The sequence below is a fragment of the Lepidochelys kempii genome, chromosome 2, assembly GCF_965140265.1.
Source record: "Lepidochelys kempii isolate rLepKem1 chromosome 2, rLepKem1.hap2, whole genome shotgun sequence".
In the NCBI taxonomy this organism is placed as follows: Eukaryota; Metazoa; Chordata; order Testudines; family Cheloniidae; genus Lepidochelys; species Lepidochelys kempii.
In genome coordinates this window covers 214,060,484-214,079,581 of record NC_133257.1, presented here as the reverse complement: position 1 = coordinate 214,079,581, position 19,098 = coordinate 214,060,484, and the positions used below count along the sequence as shown (strand labels likewise).

General features: G+C 42.8%; 1 protein-coding gene and 1 long non-coding RNA gene across 10 annotated transcripts in view; one reads left to right on the top strand and one right to left on the bottom strand.

The window, feature by feature from the left end:
• Positions 1 to 10,164, top strand: part of BZW2 (basic leucine zipper and W2 domains 2) — a 77,604-nt gene extending 67,440 nt beyond the window's left edge. For all 7 annotated transcript variants that reach the window (XM_073333787.1, XM_073333789.1, XM_073333790.1 and 4 more), the window contains 2 exons: positions 6,548 to 6,670; positions 9,728 to 10,164. In XM_073333787.1, coding sequence (XP_073189888.1) covers positions 6,548 to 6,670; positions 9,728 to 9,783 — 179 coding nt within the window. In that variant the 3' untranslated portion in view covers positions 9,784 to 10,164. The remainder of the gene's footprint in view (positions 1 to 6,547; positions 6,671 to 9,727) is intronic.
• Positions 10,165 to 14,530: 4,366 nt separating this feature from the next.
• The window catches only part of LOC140907570 (uncharacterized), a 39,831-nt gene continuing 35,263 nt past the window's right edge, over positions 14,531 to 19,098 (bottom strand). For all 3 annotated transcript variants that reach the window (XR_012157542.1, XR_012157541.1, XR_012157543.1), the window contains one exon: positions 14,531 to 14,770. This is a non-coding gene — a long non-coding RNA (uncharacterized lncRNA). The remainder of the gene's footprint in view (positions 14,771 to 19,098) is intronic.

Genomic DNA, 19,098 nt, shown 5'->3' with positions numbered 1-19,098 from the left:
TTTTGTAATGTACAGATATAGGTCCAGATTTCTTCATGCAGTGTGGCAGCTTTGTGCCAATCTGACCTTTAAAGCCAATTTAACCAGCCCAGAGAGGATCATCCTCATGTAAAGGAGATCCTCTAGTGATTTAGAGATGATCTAGGGGCCCCTACGTTATTATGCCTCCCTGCTGCTGGCACAGCACGGAAAGGGATGTGACTAGGATATCCCTGAGCTATGCCAGCCCTAGGCGATAGGTTTTCCCTTCCCCGACTCTCCTGCTCCCACTGCACCTCAGTGTAACTTTGTTCATCTGGCTGGACTGTGTTGATCTGAGCAACATCAGGATCAGAGGAGTCTGCAGGTGAGCCTTAAGCAAGTTTTGAACAACCCCTGATGCGTATGGTGTTCATTTTGGCCTCAGCTGGAGGGTCCTGGTTCTAATCTTTCATTACTGTTGAAGAAAGTTTGTATATATAATCTCTTTTAGTTGATATAATTAGAAACTGGTAGTCAAATTTGGTAATTATTTATAAGGACCTCCACATTGCTGATCCACTGTCAGTTTAGCAGTAAAAGCATTTGGAAGTCTTAAAGCCAGGAACCAATAATAAAACAAGACCTTTAAGAAGTTCTGTATTAGAGCTCTAATTATAATAAATTCTCGGCCATGTAGAGCCTTTAAGACCGGATTCAAATCCCATTGAATATGTTGGGAGTTTGCTAATGACTTCAACATGAGAAGGATCAAGCCTCTTATCAGTGCAAAAGACCAAAAATGTTCTGTTCTGTGTATATATTTTATTTATATTTATAAGAAATATGTAAAAGAGCACCCTTTACACTCTTAAAAGTACAATTAACGATAAACAGAGGCTGGCAATTGCTCACTGACAGTACAACCCCAACAGCAACACAGGTCTAACAAAAAATTAATAAGCCTCACTCTTCCCCCAGATCTCTACTGGCCAGCCATCATACGTAGGATGATGTAAGCTTTCAGTCCATTCTAAATCATAGAATATCAGGGTTGGAAGGGACCTCAGGAGGTCATCTAGTCCAACCCCCTGCTCAAAGCAGGACCAATCCCCAACTAAATCATCCCAGCCAGGGCTTTGTCAAGCCTGACCATAAAAACCTCAAAGGAAGGAGATTCCATCACCTCCCTAGGTAACGCATTCCAGTGCTTCACCACCCTCCTAGTGAAAAAGTTTTTTCCTAATATCCAATCTAAACCTCCCCCACTGCAACTTGAGACCATTACTCCTTGTTCTGTCATCTGCTACCACTGAGAACAGTCTAGAGCCATCCACTTTGGAACCCCCTTTCAGGTAGTTGAAAGCAGCTATCAAATTCCCCCTCATTCTTCCTTTCAGCAGACTAAACAATTCCAGTTTCCCTTAGCCTCTCCTCGTAAGTCATGTGTTCCAGTCCCCTAATCATTTTTGTTGCCCTCCGCTGGATGCTTTCCAGTTTTTCCACATCCTTCTTGTAGTGTGGGGCCCAAAACTGGACACAGTACTCCAGATGAGGCCTCACCAATGTCGAATAGAGGGGAACGATCACGTCCCTCCATCTGCTGGCAATGCCCCTACTTATACAGCCCAAAATGCCATTAGCCTTCTTGGCAACAAGGGCACACTGTTGACTCATATCCAGCTTCTCGTCCACTGTAACCCCTAGGTCCTTTTCTCCAGAACTGCTGTCTAGCTATTCGGTCCCTAGTCTGTAGCAGTGCATAGGATTCTTCTGTCCTAAGTGCAGGACTCTGCATTTGTCCTTGTTGAACCTCATCAGATTTCTTTTGGCCCAATCCTCTATTTGTCTAGGTCCTCTGTATCCTATCCCAACCCTCCAGCGTATCTACCTCTCCTCCCAGTTCAGTGTCATCTGCAAACTTGTTGAGGGTGCAGTCCACGCCATCCTCCAGATCATTAATGAAGATATTGAACAAAACTGGCCCCAGGACCGACCCTTGGGGCACTCCGCTTGATACCGGCTGCCAACTAGACATGGAGCCATTGATCACTACCCGTTGAGCCCGACGATCTAGCCAGCTTTCTATCCACCTTATAGTCCATTCATCCAGCCCATACTCCTTTAACTTGCTGGCAACAATACTGTGGGAGACGGTGTCAAAAGCTTTGCTAAAGTCAGGGAATAACACATCCACTGCTTCCCCCTCATCCACAGAGCCAGTTATCTCGTCATAGAAGGCAATTAGATTAGTCAGGCATGACTTGCCCTTGGTGAATCCATGCTGACTGTTCCTAATCACTTTACTGTCCTCTAAGTGCTTTAGAATTGATTCCTTGAGGACCTGCTCCATGATTTTTCCAGGGACTGAGGTGAGGCTGACTGGCTTGTAGTTCCCTGGATCCTCCTCCTTCCCTTTTTTAAAGAAGGGCACTTTTTCCAGTCATCCGGGACCTCACCTGATCGCCACCAGTTTTAAAAGATAATAGCCAATGGCTCTGCAATCACATCCACCAACTCCTTTAGCCTCTCGAATGCAGTGCCTGTGGCCCTATGGACTTGTGCTCGTCCAGCTTTTCTAAATAGTCCCAAACCACTTCTTTCTCCACAGAGGGCTGGTCACCTCCTCCCCATGCTGTGCTGCCCAGTGCAGTAGTCTGGGAGCTGATCTCGTTCGTGAAGACAGAGGCAAAAAAAGCATTGAGTACATTAGCTTTTTCCACATCCTCTGTCACGAGGTTGCCTCCCTCATTCAGTAAGGGGCCCACACTTTCCTTGAATAAAACATCTTCATTTCCGGCTGAACTATAGTGCGGAAAAGACTGAATGTAAGTAATATTGGATTGCATATTATATCATGTTCATTAAGCACAGAATCTCCTGTAGCTCTACTAAATTTATCTCTAACTTAGAGACCCGGGGTGAAATCTTGGCCACGCTGTGGTCTCCGTCCAAACTTCTGTTGACTTCAGTGAAGCCAGGATTTCATCCTTGAAGAACAAATGTTCCTAACATGGAATAAAACCTTTTTTCTGTTCTTTAAAGGCCACTAAAGCTACGTTTTATTAAGTTCCTGAAGACGTTTCTGGCCTTGCAGAACCCCCTAAAGAGATTGAAATAATTGGGAGTTCTCATGGGAGATATACACTCACTTGCTGCACCTGACTGAGGCCTTGAAGATGCTAATGATTTTATTTTGCTTGTCTTCATTTTGGGGTCTTTATAATAGACCAATTTGAACCACCTCTCTGAACATGCAATCTATTAATCCTCCACTTCAGGAGATCTTCAAGCTTAATTTACACACAATTTTCTATGAGGTAAATTTCATTATTTCTACTCAGTTACTCCAATTATCTTCCCTAGCAAGTGGAAGGTGGCTTATGAACCTTTCACAGCAGAAAATACACACAACAGAAATGCAAGCATTTTGCCACAGTTAAACTGTGGGTAACATTACTTGCATAATAATAATGATAATCAAAAAGCCCCATCTAAGGTTCTGTCTTTGCTACAGTTAACTTAACTCCTTTCAAGTTAGCCTACCTCGAGTGAGAGCAGCCACACTGCGAAACAACACATGAGCTACAGTGCGATAAGTTGCGCTAAACAGAAGCTGTAGCCTGTACCACCTTATGGGCCCCTTAACTCAAGTTAAAAGCACCACCTCACTCAAGTTAAGGGTTTTTGTGTATGGACAGGACTTGAGCTAGGGGCAATACTTGAGTTATAGTTCAAGTTAAGTCTGCAGCGAAGACACCTTAATGAAGTGTGCCTTGGGACCTCTCCCTCTTATGATTGATTTTAACCTGGGGTTCTGGTGGTGGGTGGCTGGAGTAGTAGTTAGCTGCACTGGCAGGGAAACCAGCTCTGGATCTCCAGGGCTGACATCACCTGGGGCAGAGGATGTAACAACACAGAACCATGCCAACCATAAAATTCAACTGAAACTATTACAGCATGTAAAAAATAATTGTCATAATCTTTAATCAGAAATACTGTAGCTAAAATAAATCACCCCCAGTGTTCCCATTTCTTCAGAGGGTTATCATTAACTACACCCTGTCCTGGCTGATTGCTTAATTGAGCATCTCTGCACTGACAGGAGAATATTATCCCTTACAAACACTGGAGGCATGAATGAATTACCAATGATGTTTCTCAGAAATGAAAGGAAAGACGTGACTGTCATTTCTGTAACTGAAGGTATTTTTATTCCTTCTCTGGGTGCATTTTCTGTCAGTGCAGGAACATTCACTTCATTTTAGTGCCAGAGAATCATATGCAGGCAAATCTCTCCCCCACCATCTTGGAGCTATTCTCATCTTTCAGGCAGGTAATGAGACTTTTTACTATCCTGGATTTAGACCTATCTAATTTTTGTAATGCTTGACCACTAGAATGGGCTCTACTATTATTGCAAGTCCACGATCCTCAGAGCCCCAATTCAGGAAAGCATGTGCCTAACTTTAGGCACTTACTTATATGGTATACTGAATAGGGGCCAATAGTTCAGTGATGTGCATTTGCAATATTTTCCATACCTATGACCCCATGTTATAAAAGTTTCGATCCCTTCCCCACCCCCACTTAGCCAGAAAAAAATGGAGGCTAGTCACAACATCCTTTTCTCCCAGGGGTTATGATGCACAGGTTGACAATCTGTATCATCGGTTGCTGCATTTCTTAGAATTTCATGCACGCGCTATACAGTGTATTGGAGTACAGTGTTTTTTCATGAAGAAATTATATTTGTAATCTCTATTAAAAGTTCCAAGTCAATACTTTTGAAGCTTGTAGCTTATGTCCTCTAAATCGGAGTCCAAATGTGTGTTATAGACCTAATGCCAGCAAAATGCTGGAGCTACGGTAAAGAATATTGGGTTGACATTTGTTTAATGCCAAATGTCACATCTTCCTTATAAACTTTATTTAGTTCCTGTATCTAATTTTTTCTCATAACTCTACCATTTCTTGTACTTTTGAGTACAGGTTCCAAGAATAGTGGATTTTTTGTTGTTCAGCTACATTTTTAGCTAAATATTGGAACTGAATTTTTACAAGGGCAGAGAATGATGGTTGTAGGTACAAGCAGACGTAGTCTTAAACAGGAATTCTGTAGTCTTGCGCATGCGCACACAACTGTGCCACCACACTGTTTTCAAAAGGTGTGACGCTCCTGCTCTTCATCTACCTTCAGCTTGTTTGTTTGCTAATAATGTCAAATTGGATGATGGCTTTTGATAGTAAACGGTCCTTGTGAGACCAGAGGGACTTCTAAACACATTTCACTTGTTTTCAGCAGATCTGAAATCTCCAGGGAGACCCAAGTGTATTCAGTTTCTACCCATGAGTGACTGGTTGGCTTAGCTACTGAAACCTGGTTGGCTTAGGATATTTGTAATTAGTTCTAGGTTACCAGTTCAAATAGATCCAGGTCACTACTATTTATTTGCTGTTCCATGGCTTATGTGAAGTGAGTCTGTGGTCTCAGTCCTGTTTCTGTTTACACAGATGTTTTAAAGATGTTTGTTCATTTATTTCATTGTAATTGATCCAGTTAATTTTCTTCTGTCCTTCACTGCTGGCATCTGCCTATAAACTTTGTGCCACAGTAGAATATGGCTGTGTCCTGGTATTCAGCAGGGTAGCAAGGGGAATCCCATATTCCTGGTATACTAGGCAGCACTGAAGAAACTGATGTAAATCACTTTCAAAAATGTGCTGATTATGGGGAGGAGGATGTTAGTTTGATCAGTACGTGAAAAGGAAAATGGTGGCGACAACCAAAGGTGCTGTTTTTATTCTGGCCTCCTATGTCATCCAATGGCCCTGAAGGCTAAAGTGCATCACAGATATTGGCTCCACGACAGTCACTTATTCAGCTGCAAGACTTGGTTGGATGGCAGAAACTCTGTCACTTGGGCTAGAAGCTTATTGTTTCACATCAGCTAGGATCAGTGGGCATCCTGGCTGAGTTTATTAAGCCTGATGTTTCTCTTGTCCTCAATTATTTTGTTCTCGACACTTAAAAGAAGAGTTTTGGGAGCATGGTCCCTTTAAATGATTCCCCTAATGACTACTGTTTAGTCAGCTGGGAAAGATAAGAGACTTCACATTAGGATGGAATTTTTGTTAATTTTTTTCACCACAATTCTAGCAGTTTTTACTCTTGCATAGCTCTGAGTCAGCAGCAAAAGAAACTACAGTATTTCTTACTGAGGTGAGTCCTAAGATATACAGGTAGATTTTATTGACTTCCTTTGCAATTGGTGTGTTTTTATATCTCTTATTTAAAGCCAATTGAATAGAGGAGTAATTACTCTTTACAGAAGCATGACATTGAATAGTTTATTTTAAGACTAACATATTTAGTTAATGACTGACTTTATGGTATGTGACACAGCTGCGATCTCTTATATGACATTCTGCAGTTACAGCCTAGTGTTAAGTACAATGCCGATTCAAAGCTCGCCTCACTATGATCAAAGTGATTCACTTCTTACTGCCTCAAAACCTAGCAGTTTTTCATTTGTCTTCTGTCTTATAAAAATATGCTTATCTTTGCAACCACTGCTCTGAATTTCAGCTGATGTCCTGAGCGAAGAAGCCATCCTGAAGTGGAATAAAGAAGCACATCTTGCGAAAGGCAAAAGTGTATTTCTTGACCAGATGAAGAAATTTGTTGAGTGGCTGCAAAATGCTGAAGAAGGTACAATTCCATTTAAGTTAATAGTATTTAGTAGCCTCTTGGCCATTCCATTTTGAAGATGTTAGTTGTATTATAGTAGTGCCTACAGGTTCAGTCAGGACCCTGGCCCCACTGTGCTAGGTACTATGCAGATGGATGGTAAAAGACAGGACCTGCTCTAAATTCTTTACAATCTTAGTCTTTAGAAGGCAGGCACCACTGACTGTTTTTCATGTCATTAATAGTGTCCATGTGAAGTCCTGAGCTCTTAGAATTCCATGTGTCCTGCCGTGTGAATTTCACTGAATAGCACTGAATTCCTGAACGAGAAGAGCAATCGTAAAGGCATAAGGACTGTAGTTGCTGTTAAAAAAGGAATAATGGGAAGGGAAATGAATGGGTGTTTGGGCCCACATTTCCTTTTTTCTGGTGCCCTCAAATGGTAAACACTTTCCTTCTGGTATAAGAACAGGTGAACTGTCCCTTTAAAGACTGCCCCATGTTAGTTGTTTTGAGTGGCAGGTGTATAATTATCACTGTTGACTTGCCCCCTCTCTTCTGCTCAGTTCAAACTGATAATTTGACACACTGTTTCCTTCAATTTCTTGGGGCTGCTGATTATTTGTGGCTGCTAAACACAGTGGTATCAGCTTATCAAACATTATTAATATTCAGAATTTTATGGAGGGATTATGAACAGCAATTCCACCACATAGGTGGCAGCATAACTGAAAGATTGTCCTTTTAACACACGCCTTGGAATGTTAAACTTTGACCAATTAAAATGTTTGCGTGTCCGGCAGTAGTCTTACACTTTATTTATTCTCCCCCCACTACTCCAGTGCAGGGGCATGCGCAAGGGTGGGCAAGCGGGGGCACAGGCCCCCCAATCAGTGGGGGGCACAGAACTTTGCTGGGGCAGGGAGAGCAAACTGCTCTGTCCCCAAGATTAGGGAGGAAGGGAGAGCCAGCTCCACCTGCACCGGGGCTGCTGGAGGAAGGGGAGAGAACCAGCTCCACCTGCTGTAGCTGGGAGAGCCAACCCCTCAGCCCCGAGCTGGGGCAGGAAATAACAGCTTCTCAGCACCGGGGCCGTAGAGGGAGGGAGAGGCAGCTCCACCGGCACCAGGGCTGGGGTGGACTCCTCCCACCCACTACTGTAATAGACCCCCTAACCTCTGGCTGAGTTACTGAGGTCCTCAAATTGTGATTTAAAGACTTCAAGTTACAGAGAATCCACCATGTACGCTACTTTAAATGTGCAAGTGACCCAAACCCCGTGTTGCAAAGGAAGGCAAAAACCCTCCAGGGTCTCTGCCAATCTGACCCACAGGAAAATTTCTTCCCAACCCCAAATATGGTGATCAGTTAGACCCAGAGCACATGGGCAAGACCCAGCTGACAGACACCTGGGGAAGAATTCTCTGTAGTAACTCATCCCCATCTACGGTCCTTTCACCGTCCATTGGAGATTTCTGCTGCTAGCGGTCACAGGTCGGCTACATGCCATTGTAAGGAGTCTCATCATTCAATGCCCTCCATAAATGTATCAAGCTCAGTCTCGAAGCCAATTAGGTTTTTTGCTTGCACTGTTCCCCTTGGAAGGCTGTTCCAGAACTTCACTTCTCTGCTGGTTAGAAACTTTTGTCTAATTTCCAGTCTATAAACTTGTGGATGGCCAGTTTATACCCATTTGTTCTTGAGTCCACATTGGTGCTTAACTTAAATAATTCCTCTCCCTTTCCGGTATTTATCCCTCTGATATATTTATAGAGAGCAATCATATCTCCCCTCAACCTTCTTTTGGTTAGGCTAAACAAGCCAAGCTCCTTGAGTCTCCTTTCATAAGACAGGTTTTCCATTCCTTGCATCATCCTAGTAGCCCTTCTCTGCACCTGTTCTAGTTTGAATTAACCTTAAACATGGAAGACCAGAATCGTACACAATAGTCCAGATGAGGTCTGACCTGTGCCTTGTACAAGGGACTAACACTTCCCTGTCTCTATTGGAAATACCTTGCCTGATGCATCCTAATACTGCATTAGCCTTTTTCACAGCCGCATCACACTGGTGGCTCATAGTCATCCTGTGATCAACCAATACACCCAGGTCTTTTTCCTCCTCTCACTTCCAACTGATACATCCCCAGCTTATAGCAAAAATTCTTGTTGTTAGTCCCTAAATGCATGACTTTGCACTATTAAATTTGGCCTGAGAAGTTTGGTTTGAAATTGAATTGCATTTGCAACATACTTTCCTCAGAGGCGAACAATAAGTCAGAGATTCAGCATAATGTAAACTTTTTCACTTGATTTTAGTTGGCAGTTTGGGAGTGTGTGGTGGTTTATTTAGATTTTTGATAGCAAATATTTGACATGCATCTCAGTCTAATTGTACTGCCATCTATAGTTTTGTGAACAGACTGCATCGTGATAGTTTTCAGAAACTGATTTATTTGACAGAGCACATCAGCTGCAGTATGTAACTTGTATTCTGGACAGCAGCAATCCCACCTGGACATATAGATTAGAGTTATACATGGATAGTTATTGTTTTTTATTAAATTTAACCAGTGTATACTTGAACTCACTTTATTTTGTGGGAAAGTTAGGTCTAGATTATCCATAGTGACCCAATTCTGTTCTAAATCTAGACCTGTACAACTGAAATAGATGGAGTATAACTGAGAGTAGAATAAAGTGTTCTGTCTGCAGTATTCAGAGTGGTAGCCGTGTTAGTCTGTAGCAGCAAAAACAAAGAGGAGTCCTTGTGGCACCTTAGAGACTAACAAATTTATTTGGGCATAAGCTTGGGTTTTAGCCCACAGAAGCTTATGCCCAAATAAATTTGTTAGTCTCTAAGGTGCCACAAGGATTCCTGTTTGTTTTTGTCTGCAGTTTTTCTTGCTGAGCCACTTTCCATGTCTGCCATCTCTTCCTAGGAAATGTGATGCATGAGGCAAATCTTTATTCATATCTTTTATTATTGCTATTTACAGGAATAATGATATAACTGTCAGTGTAAATCCTGTTCAAAAAGAGCTGAAAAGTTTTATTTTTTTTTCTTTTTACCTCATAGAATCAGAATCCGAAGGCGAGGAGAACGAAGATGGCTCAACAAAGCACAATCTCTAGGCTACTGTCAAAGGGTCTTTGGGAATGCTGTACTGTTAGAGCAAAACAGGTTTTACTTCAAGGTTAGGCTTTCCTTTTGTTTAGAAGAATCAAGTTCTTTAATGGAGCCCTGAGGCATTGGATGCTCTCTTTGGGACTCCACCTAAGTTAGTGTACAGTGAGTCAGAGTTAAAAACATTCAGTAAGGAGCCATACAGGAAAAGTGAAATTAAATACTTATGGACTCCCTTTTTATCAGCAGTCTTTTTAGGTCCTGTGGCATGTGAACACTCCTGTGTCTGTTTATAGAATTGGTGGATCTGTGTTTGTAGCTTAATACTAGCTTGTGTAGGTGACTTGACACCACCACATTTTTTTGTATAAATGGCTTTTTGTATCTTAGTTCATTTGTTCTCAGTGCCTTTGTTTCATAGACTTATTGTCTGCCACTAAACGCATTCAGATTTCTCGTTCCTTAGGTGAAAACTGAGCAACAGGCTATTCTGAGACTTCCTCTACTCCTTCTTTTTTTGTATTTTTAAAGTTCACTATTCACAAAGCCACAGTCAGTTAAGGATAGGCAGCAAGCCCATTTTTTCCCCTCCTCAATTTTCTCTGATCCAGTGTGGTTCTGGTCAGACTATCCAGATACCCGGACTTGGTATTCTCAATCTGCCCATCGCTCAAAGAAAATGCAAAACTGCAACCTGTGTTGATCTGGACCTTTACATGTGCAAGATTTGCATGTGAAACAAATCAATATTGTGGGCTCAATCTAATGGCATGCAATGATCGGTAACCACCAGATTTTCATGAACAAAATAATTATACATATAAATCTGGTGGTTGCCAATTTAAATATGTAACTGAAATTTCCACGTGCAGATTAGAGATTTCCTATATGACTGTGTAGGTTAAGGTCCTGTCCCCCCACTAGTCACTTGTGCAAAGAAACATCCCTATTCACCTCATAAAACCAGCGTTCTTATAACTATTTCATTGGTCTAGATATTTCACTGTTCGCTATTCCAATACCTCCACAATAACTGTAATACAAAGAGAGGCACCTTCATGATAGCTTGAATGCAAATAACTTTTAAAATGTATGTTCTATACTTAAATCTCTTAACTGATCTGAAGTCTTTGCTATGGTAATAGACATATGAAGACTAAAAATAATGGTGTTGTGAAAAGCTACTGCAAGTGTGCACTTCACAATTTTCAAATATACAAACTTTCATTTGTTATTTTAATATAAAAGTGTTAAGTCCACATTGTGGTGAATGATCCTAGTAGGGTTTAGAAAGTCGGCTTTAATTATAGAAGGGCAAAAGAGCATCCTTAACTAGAAAAGTAGCAATGTATTTTGCAGTTAGTAACTCTAAAACTACCCAACAGAATGGGGAGGGGGCGTTTGAAAAGTATTACATGCAAATGGTTCCTGGAGTGCATCCAAAGGGTAAATTCTTGTCTCCGTATATACCCAGACTTAACTGCAGGCAGCATGCATCAAGCAGAGAATAAATTCCCTTGTATGCCACCTTTCAGCCAAGAACAACAGTTTTGCAGCAGAAACTGATTTTACAGAATATATAAAATAGACTTTTTCAGTAACTATAGTAGCACTAGCAGACACCAGGATAATCACATTATTTACAATGGAAAACTGATGCAATGACCGAACACAGCTGGACCTAAAGGGGTTCTTAATGTGTGCAGACACAAACTTACCATGATCATTACTGCCCTTGGGTGGTATTTGCATAAGCTCTGCTGCTGAACTGTTAAACTTATTTAGCAGCAGCATTATATCAAAGCAAAGACAGTATGCATAAAATGACCATACAGTTAGGGTATGCAAAAGATTATACATTTGTGTTAACCTGAAAATCAGGATGCCTTCAAAGGTGCCAATCCCTCATAATGTGCAAAAAGGTATAATAATCCTGCCTTCAGTGTGTGTGTGTCTATATCCAGCCTTCAGAGTGCGTGTGTGTGTGTCTGTCTCTCTCTATATGTCCTGCCTTCAGTGTGTGTGTGTGTTTGTCTCTCTCTAGTCACACACATACACAATGAAGGCAGGATTATTATACCTTTTTGCACATTATGCTGGATTGGCACCTTTGAAGGCATCTTTGATGACCTTGTCGAAGGAGGGCATGACAGCCATGCTCACAAAATGTATATGCACCTTTTACCTTCCCTAAAAATCTTTGTCTATTGGAAAAAGGGACATGTCCACATGCATGTGCAGTTATAGATCTTTCATGTCCAGGTACAGGTACTGTGTGGATATGTGTAAGCTACTGGTTACTGTGTTGTGTCCCCCTCGGTGCCTGATGCAAAGAGAAGGTGAGCCTGTTAAAGCCCCCACCAACAAATAACTGGCTCTATAGTTCAAGCTGTAGAGACTCATGCTTTTAGCTTTGGGGTTCCCTTCTGCAATCCCTGGAATCACTCCAGATTGCAACTTTCACATATGTCCAGTGTTTTGGATGCAACAGGTGAATTGTCCTTTAAAGCTCTTGTCCAGAGTATGTTCGGGAAGCTGAATGTTGTGCTCCTAGATAAGTATTTTTAGAATAGCTTTTCCTCAAAATGAATTGATGCATTAAAGTATATATAAATTAAGACCTTGACAAAAGTCTCAAATGAGAATTTGGGCAACACATTGAATTTAACTTTTTGAGAAGGGGGTGGAGGACAACGTTTACCTTGATTTTGATTTCCTGACTGTTGGTCAAAAGCTCAGCGTTATTGGAACACAACATTTAATATCAACAGTTCATATCCCTCTGCTGGAGATATGCAGACTTGGATCAATACTGCAAGTGCCATTAAGATCCAGGGTTAGTCTTTGAATGTGTGATTGTTGAATAAGAATGTTCTGTATATAAATATGCTTCATAGTACAATAGGACACAATACATTGTATTTTATTTCAAAATATCAGTAGACCGTGTTTAAATGGTAGAACTAAAAATATCAATCTGCTCTTTAAAATAGACCACCATGTAGGGAAGGAGCCTGGGTGTGAACTTGGAGGGTTGTTGGGTATAGGTGGGAAAAGTATGGAACAGTTTTTTTGGGGGGGGGGCAGGGGGGGAGGGATTATTAGGAAGCTTCCCCCATGCAGACCCAGAAAAGCTAAGCAGTCATTAACTCTACTGAAGCTGTCAGTGCACATCATCTTTGAAGATGAATAGCCTGTGATTTTCAAAGAAGTTTTAGAAAATTTGAATCCTTAATCTTTGGCTGATACAGGACAGCACAGAAAAAGTTATTTGTGAGGGCGTGCTTTTAAGATTTAACACTACAATTTGACAGCTCCACAAAGAGATACTTGGACTGCTGCTGTGAGTGTGGTTTGGTGGATGGGTAATGTGTACTACTGGAGGAATTCTGTGCCACTATGCAATGTAGAATTTGTGCACGATTAATGTTATGTACAGAATTTCATGTGTGTCGTGTCCTCCCCCCCGCTCCCGAATTGGGGCTGCAGTGCTGCTGGCGGCCATTAGGGGCTGATGGACTCTGCAGAGCCCAGCTCACAGTGAGTGGAGCACCCAGCCTGGTGTGGATGGAGGCTCTGAACACTTTGGCTGCCCAGCTTTGATCATCTTCCACTCGGGGACAGGAGAGGGCCCAGGAGACCCATCTCTGGCAAAGGGTGAGGGAGGGTAGGGCCACAGTGTCCCCCAGTGGGATAGTAAATAAGCTGGGGGGAGTAAAGGCTTTGGGCTAGGGCAGTGCTAGTGTGTGCACTGGGGGTGGTGGCCTGCAGCTGGGCTCTGGAGGAAGGGGTCCCGGGTGTCTGGGCTCTGGGAATGCCCCACAGCTGGGCTGAGGGGGGTGTGGGTGTCTGGGCTCTGGGGGGCACCACACAGCACCCTCCAGCACTCCCCAATTGGAACTGAGTTGTCATAGCAGTTTCTTGAACTCTCTACTCCTGGGGGAATCTTTTGTTGTTGTTGTTGACTGTAATGTTGACATACTTGTTGACAGGTATTTTGAAATAAATTACCAAAATAATTGAAACTGAAGAGATTATGGTATATTGTGGTGTTTTGACAAATGAAATATGCAGCATTTTAAAACATTGTGTACCGAATTTTTAATTTTTTGGCACAGAAGTCCCCCAGGAGTAAATGTGGTGTGGCCAAGGGACTATTACCTGTGGGACAATCTCACCAGCAGGGGAAGGGAGTTAGATGGACTGCTGCCAAAATTGCTTGGGGGAGGGTGTATTTTATGCTTAATTTACATATGTAATGCTGACAGCCCCTGTCATTGTTAGCCAGGATCAAACTTGTGATCACTGGAGCTTAATGCATGAGCTTCTATTGTATGAGCTAAAAGACACATCTCTCTTATAGCCAAGGCTTTAGCAGACTCATCAACTCTAGCTGTTCTAACTACCACTAGAGGGCGATAGAGTGCCACACCAAGCAGGCATGGGCCACACACTCACTCTCTCACTTGCTGTGTTTCCCCAAGTTTGTCTGTTTTCTTCTCCCCAGTAAAGATTTATTTGAGTGTAAACAGTCTTGGAGTGGGGAAGTTCTGTCTGATAAGGGCATCTGTTTAGTTTTTGCAGGTTTCTGGGTGAGGGCTTAAGGCAGTTTAATTTTGTCAAGAGGGAGCCAAAATATATTGAATCTGACCCTTTTTGCTGCCAATAATCACAAGATAGAAGGGTTACACACATCTGCATCTGAAGCATCTAGGTCTCCACCCATGGGTTCCAAAATTATTCAGTGCCTATAAAAAAAAAAAGGCCCTTTTTAAATAGCTGAATTTCAAAGTACAGTTTAAAAAGTCTCAACCTCATCCATGGTAATGGAAATATACCAAGAAAAGGGCTTCCACAAAGGAGTCATTTTATTCATAGTGCCATTCCATCAGTATGTCTTCCAATGGTCATTTTTCAGAATGGAGAGAGGTAAATGCTGGTGTCCCCCAGGGGTCTGTACTGGGACCGGTACTGTTCAACATATTCATAAATGAGCTGGAAAAAGAGGTAAACAGTGAGGTGGCAAAATTTGTTGATGATACAAAACTACTCAAGATAGTTAAGTCCAAAGCAGACTTCACTGCGAAGAGTTATAAAGGGATCTTACAAAACTTGGGTGACTGGGCAGTAAAATGGCAGATGAAATTCAATGTTGATAAATGTGAAGTAATACACATTGGAAAACATAATCCTAACTATACGTATAAAATGATGGGGTCTAAATTAGCTGTTACCACTCAAGAAAGAGATCTTGGAGTCATTGTGGATAGTTCTCTGAAAACATCCACTCAATGTGCAGCGGCAGTCAAAAAAGCGAACAGATTGTTGGACATCATTAAGAAAGGGATAGATAATAAGACAGAAAATATCACATTGCCTCTATATAAATACATGGTACACCCACATCTTGAATACTGCGTGCAGATGTGGTTGCCCCATCGCAAAAAAGATATATTGGAATTGGAAAAGGTTCAGAAAAGGGCAACAAAATGATTAGGGGTTTGAGGAAAGAGTAATAAAACTGGGACTTTTCAGCTTGGAAAAGAGATGACTGGGGGGGGGGGGGATATGATTGAGGTCTATAAATTCATGACTGGTGTGGAGAAAGTAAATAAGGAAATGTTATTTACTCATAACACAAGAATTAGGGGTCACCAAATGAAATTAATAGGCAGCAGAATAGGCAGCTAAAAAAAGTATTTCTTCACACAATGTACAGTCAACCTGTAGAACTCTTTGCCAGAGGATGTTGTGAAGGCCAAGACTATAGCAGGATTAAAAAAAGAACTAGATAAATTCATGAAGGATAGGTCCATCATTGGCTATTAGCCAGGATAGGCAGGGATAGTGTTTCTAGCCTGTTTGCCAGAAGCTCGGAATGGGCAATAGGGGATGGATCACTTTATGATTACCTGTCTGTTCATTCCCTCTTCGGCACCTGGAGTTGGCCACTGTCAGAAGACAGGATACTTGGCCAAATGCACCTTTGGTCTGACCTAGTATGGCCATTCTCATGTAACACACAGTTATGTCTGTATGTCTTATGTATAGAAAAGGGCACATGTTGATACACCACAGATTTTATTTTCATTTTTTCTTTTGAATTTTGTTTAAAAATTCTGGATCAAATCCTGAAAGCTGCTGTGTACCCACTGTCACAGTTCAGGTAACTGCCCCTATATTCCCCTGCTGTAGTTCACCAAAATCATCTGGTTTTAGGCTCCCAGCTGTAGCCTTCTGGGCCAGAGAATTGCATGTCTCTCCCTCCTCACTGGGGTTATTCCAGGCTACACAGTTCCCTGTCTACACTGTGATATCCCCAGCAACCCAGATTGCCTGAAAGGCCAGCAACTGTGCTTTGCTTTGCTTTGCTTTATCTACAGAGGCTACGCCCAGTGTATTTCCCACAGTTACAAGCTACCACACAGGTCTTTGCAAACAAGCACATTTACACTTGAGGTGAAAGCGTTACAGAGAAAACAATAAAGAACCTACCTGCATTCTAAAAAGCTTAGCAGGGGTCATCCCAACTCCAAACCTTGGCTCTGGTAGGTGTCAGTCCTTCAAAACCCACAACTGTTCCCCCATGCTTACAAGTTCAGAACTGTCTCCTGTGATATGTCCACCATGAACAGAGGTGGATTAAGATTTATTGGGGCCCTAGCCACAAAGAACATTTGGGCCCCATACACACACCCCCACGGGGCCCCCTGCTCCTCCCTGTCTCACTATGGCTCTACACCTTGCCTAGCCAGAAGCCAGGCCATGGTAAGAGCTGCCCAGAGGGCCTGGGCTGCTGTAGGGAGCCTTGGCCCTCCACCTGTCCTGGACCGCACACCCTGGGGGGCAGGAACATGGGCCAGGGGCTGCTCTCTGGCACCCTTGCTCCTTGACCAGGGCAGGTGGAGGGTCCGGGGCTCCCCAGAGCTGTCCAGGCTTCCTGGACCGCTCTAACCACAGTCTAGGGTGACTATATGCCCTGTTTTGGCCAGGACAGTCCCCTTTTTAAGCCCTACCCTGGATATTCTGACTTTTTTTGCAAAACTGAGCAATTGTCCATCATCAGTTGGCAAGAACAAATGGGACAAATGCACAATTTTACTAAAAAGGGGCTTGGGAGCAGGGCAGCTCCACATAGGGGGGGCCAGGGAGCCTCCTACAAGGGAAGGTCTGTTTACAAATACAGGGAGGAAGGGAGCAGTGGGTGTACATATTTCAAAGAGGTGAAATTTTGGCAGTCTAAAAGTCCCATTCAAATAGGCAAGGAATGAATCTGGTGAGAGAGGAGCAGAGAAAAGCCTAGATAGCTTATGTCATAAATATAAAGGGAAGGGTAAACCCCTTTGAAATCCCTCCTGGCCAGGGGAAAGCTCCTCTCACCTGTAAAGGGTTAAGAAGCTAAAGGTAACCTCGCTGGCACCTGACCAAAATGACCAATGAGGAGACAAGATACTTTCAAAAGCTGGGAGGAGGGAGAGAAACAAAGGGTCTGTGTCTGGAGGCTGCTCTTGCCAGGGACAGAACAGGAATGGAGTCTTAGAACTTTTAGTAAGTAATCTAGCTAGGTATGTGTTAGATTATGATTTATTTAAATGGCTGAGAAAAGAATTGTGCTGAATAGAATAACTATTTCTGTCTGTGTATCTTTTTTGTAACTTAAGGTTTTGCCTAGAGGGGTTCTCTATGTTTTTTAATCTAATTACCCTGTAAGATATCTACCATCCTGATTTTACAGGGGGGATTTCTTTATTTCTATTTACTTCTATTTTTTATTAAAAGTCTTCTTGTAAAACACTGAATGCTTTTTCATTGTTCTCAGATCCAAGGGTTTGGGTCTGTGGTCACCTATGCAAATTGGTGAGGCTTTTTATCCAACATTTTCCAGGAAAGGGGGGGTGCAAGTGTTGGGAGGATTGTTCATTGTTCTTAAGATCCAAGGGTCTGGGTCTGTAGTCACCTAGGCAAATTGGTGAGGCTTTTTACCAAACCTTGTCCAGGAAGTGGGGTGCAAGGTTTTGGGAAGTATTTGGGGGGAAGGACGCGTCCAAACAGCTCTTCCCCAGTAACCAGTATTAGTTCGGTGGTGGTAGCGGCCAGTCCAAGGATAACGGGTGTAATATTTTGTACCTTGGGGAAGTTTTGACCTAAGCTGGTAAAGATAAGCTTAGGAGGTTTTTCATGCAGGTCCCCACATCTGTACCCTAGAGTTCAGAGTGGGGGAGTGTCACGGTTCCTCCCCCACTCTGAACTCTAGGGTACAGATGTGGGGACCTGCATGAAAAACCTCCTAAGCTTATCTTTACCAGCTTAGGTCAAAACTTCCTCAAGGTACAAAATATTACACCTTGGACTGGCCGCTACCACCACCAAACTAATACTGGTTACTGGGGAAGAGCTGTTTGGACGCGTCCTTCCCCCCAAAATACTTCCCAAAACCTTGGTAAAAAGTTTTTTGTTAGTTTCTTTGACGGTGTGAAGCCACTTTAGTGCAGCATGGTCGGTTTGCAGGTGGCAACGCCGTCCCCAAACATATGGGCGTAGCTTTTCCAGAGCGTAGACAATGGCATAACATTCTTTTTCAGTGACTGACCAGTTGCTTTCCCTCTCAGACAGTTTTTTGCTGAGAAACACTACAGGGTGGAATTCTTGATCAGGTCCTTTCTGCATTAAAACTGCTCCCACACCACGCTCGGATGCATCTGTGGTTACTAGGAACGGTTTGTCAAAGTCTGGGGCCCTTAGTACAGGGTCAGACATGAGTGTCGCTTTAAGCTTGTTAAAGGCCTTCTGACACTTTCCGGTCCACTGAACAGCATTTGGCTGTTTCTTTTTGGTTAGGTCTGTCAGTGGGGCAGCGATTTGGCTGTAGTGCGGTACAAATCGTCTGTAATAACCCGCCAAGCCTAAGAAGGATTGAACCTGTTTCTTTGACTTTGGGACAGGCCACTTTTGGATAGCATCCACTTTGGCCTGTAGGGGGCTGATAGTTCCTTGACCCACCTGGTGTCCAAGGTAAGTCACTCTGTTTAGGCCTATTTGACATTTCTTAGCCTTAACAGTTAGTCCTGCCTCCCTTATGCGCTCAAGGACTTTTTGTAGATGTTCCAGGTGGTCTGCCCAGGAATCCGAAAATATGGCCACATCGTCAAGGTAGGCGACTGCATATTCTCCTAATCCCGCTAGGAGACCATCTACAAGTCTTTGGAAAGTGGCGGGTGCATTTCGCAGCCCGAAAGGGAGTACATTAAATTCATACAGCCCGAGTTGTGTGATGAAGGCTGACCTTTCCTTGGCAGATTCATCTAGCGGTACCTGCCAGTACC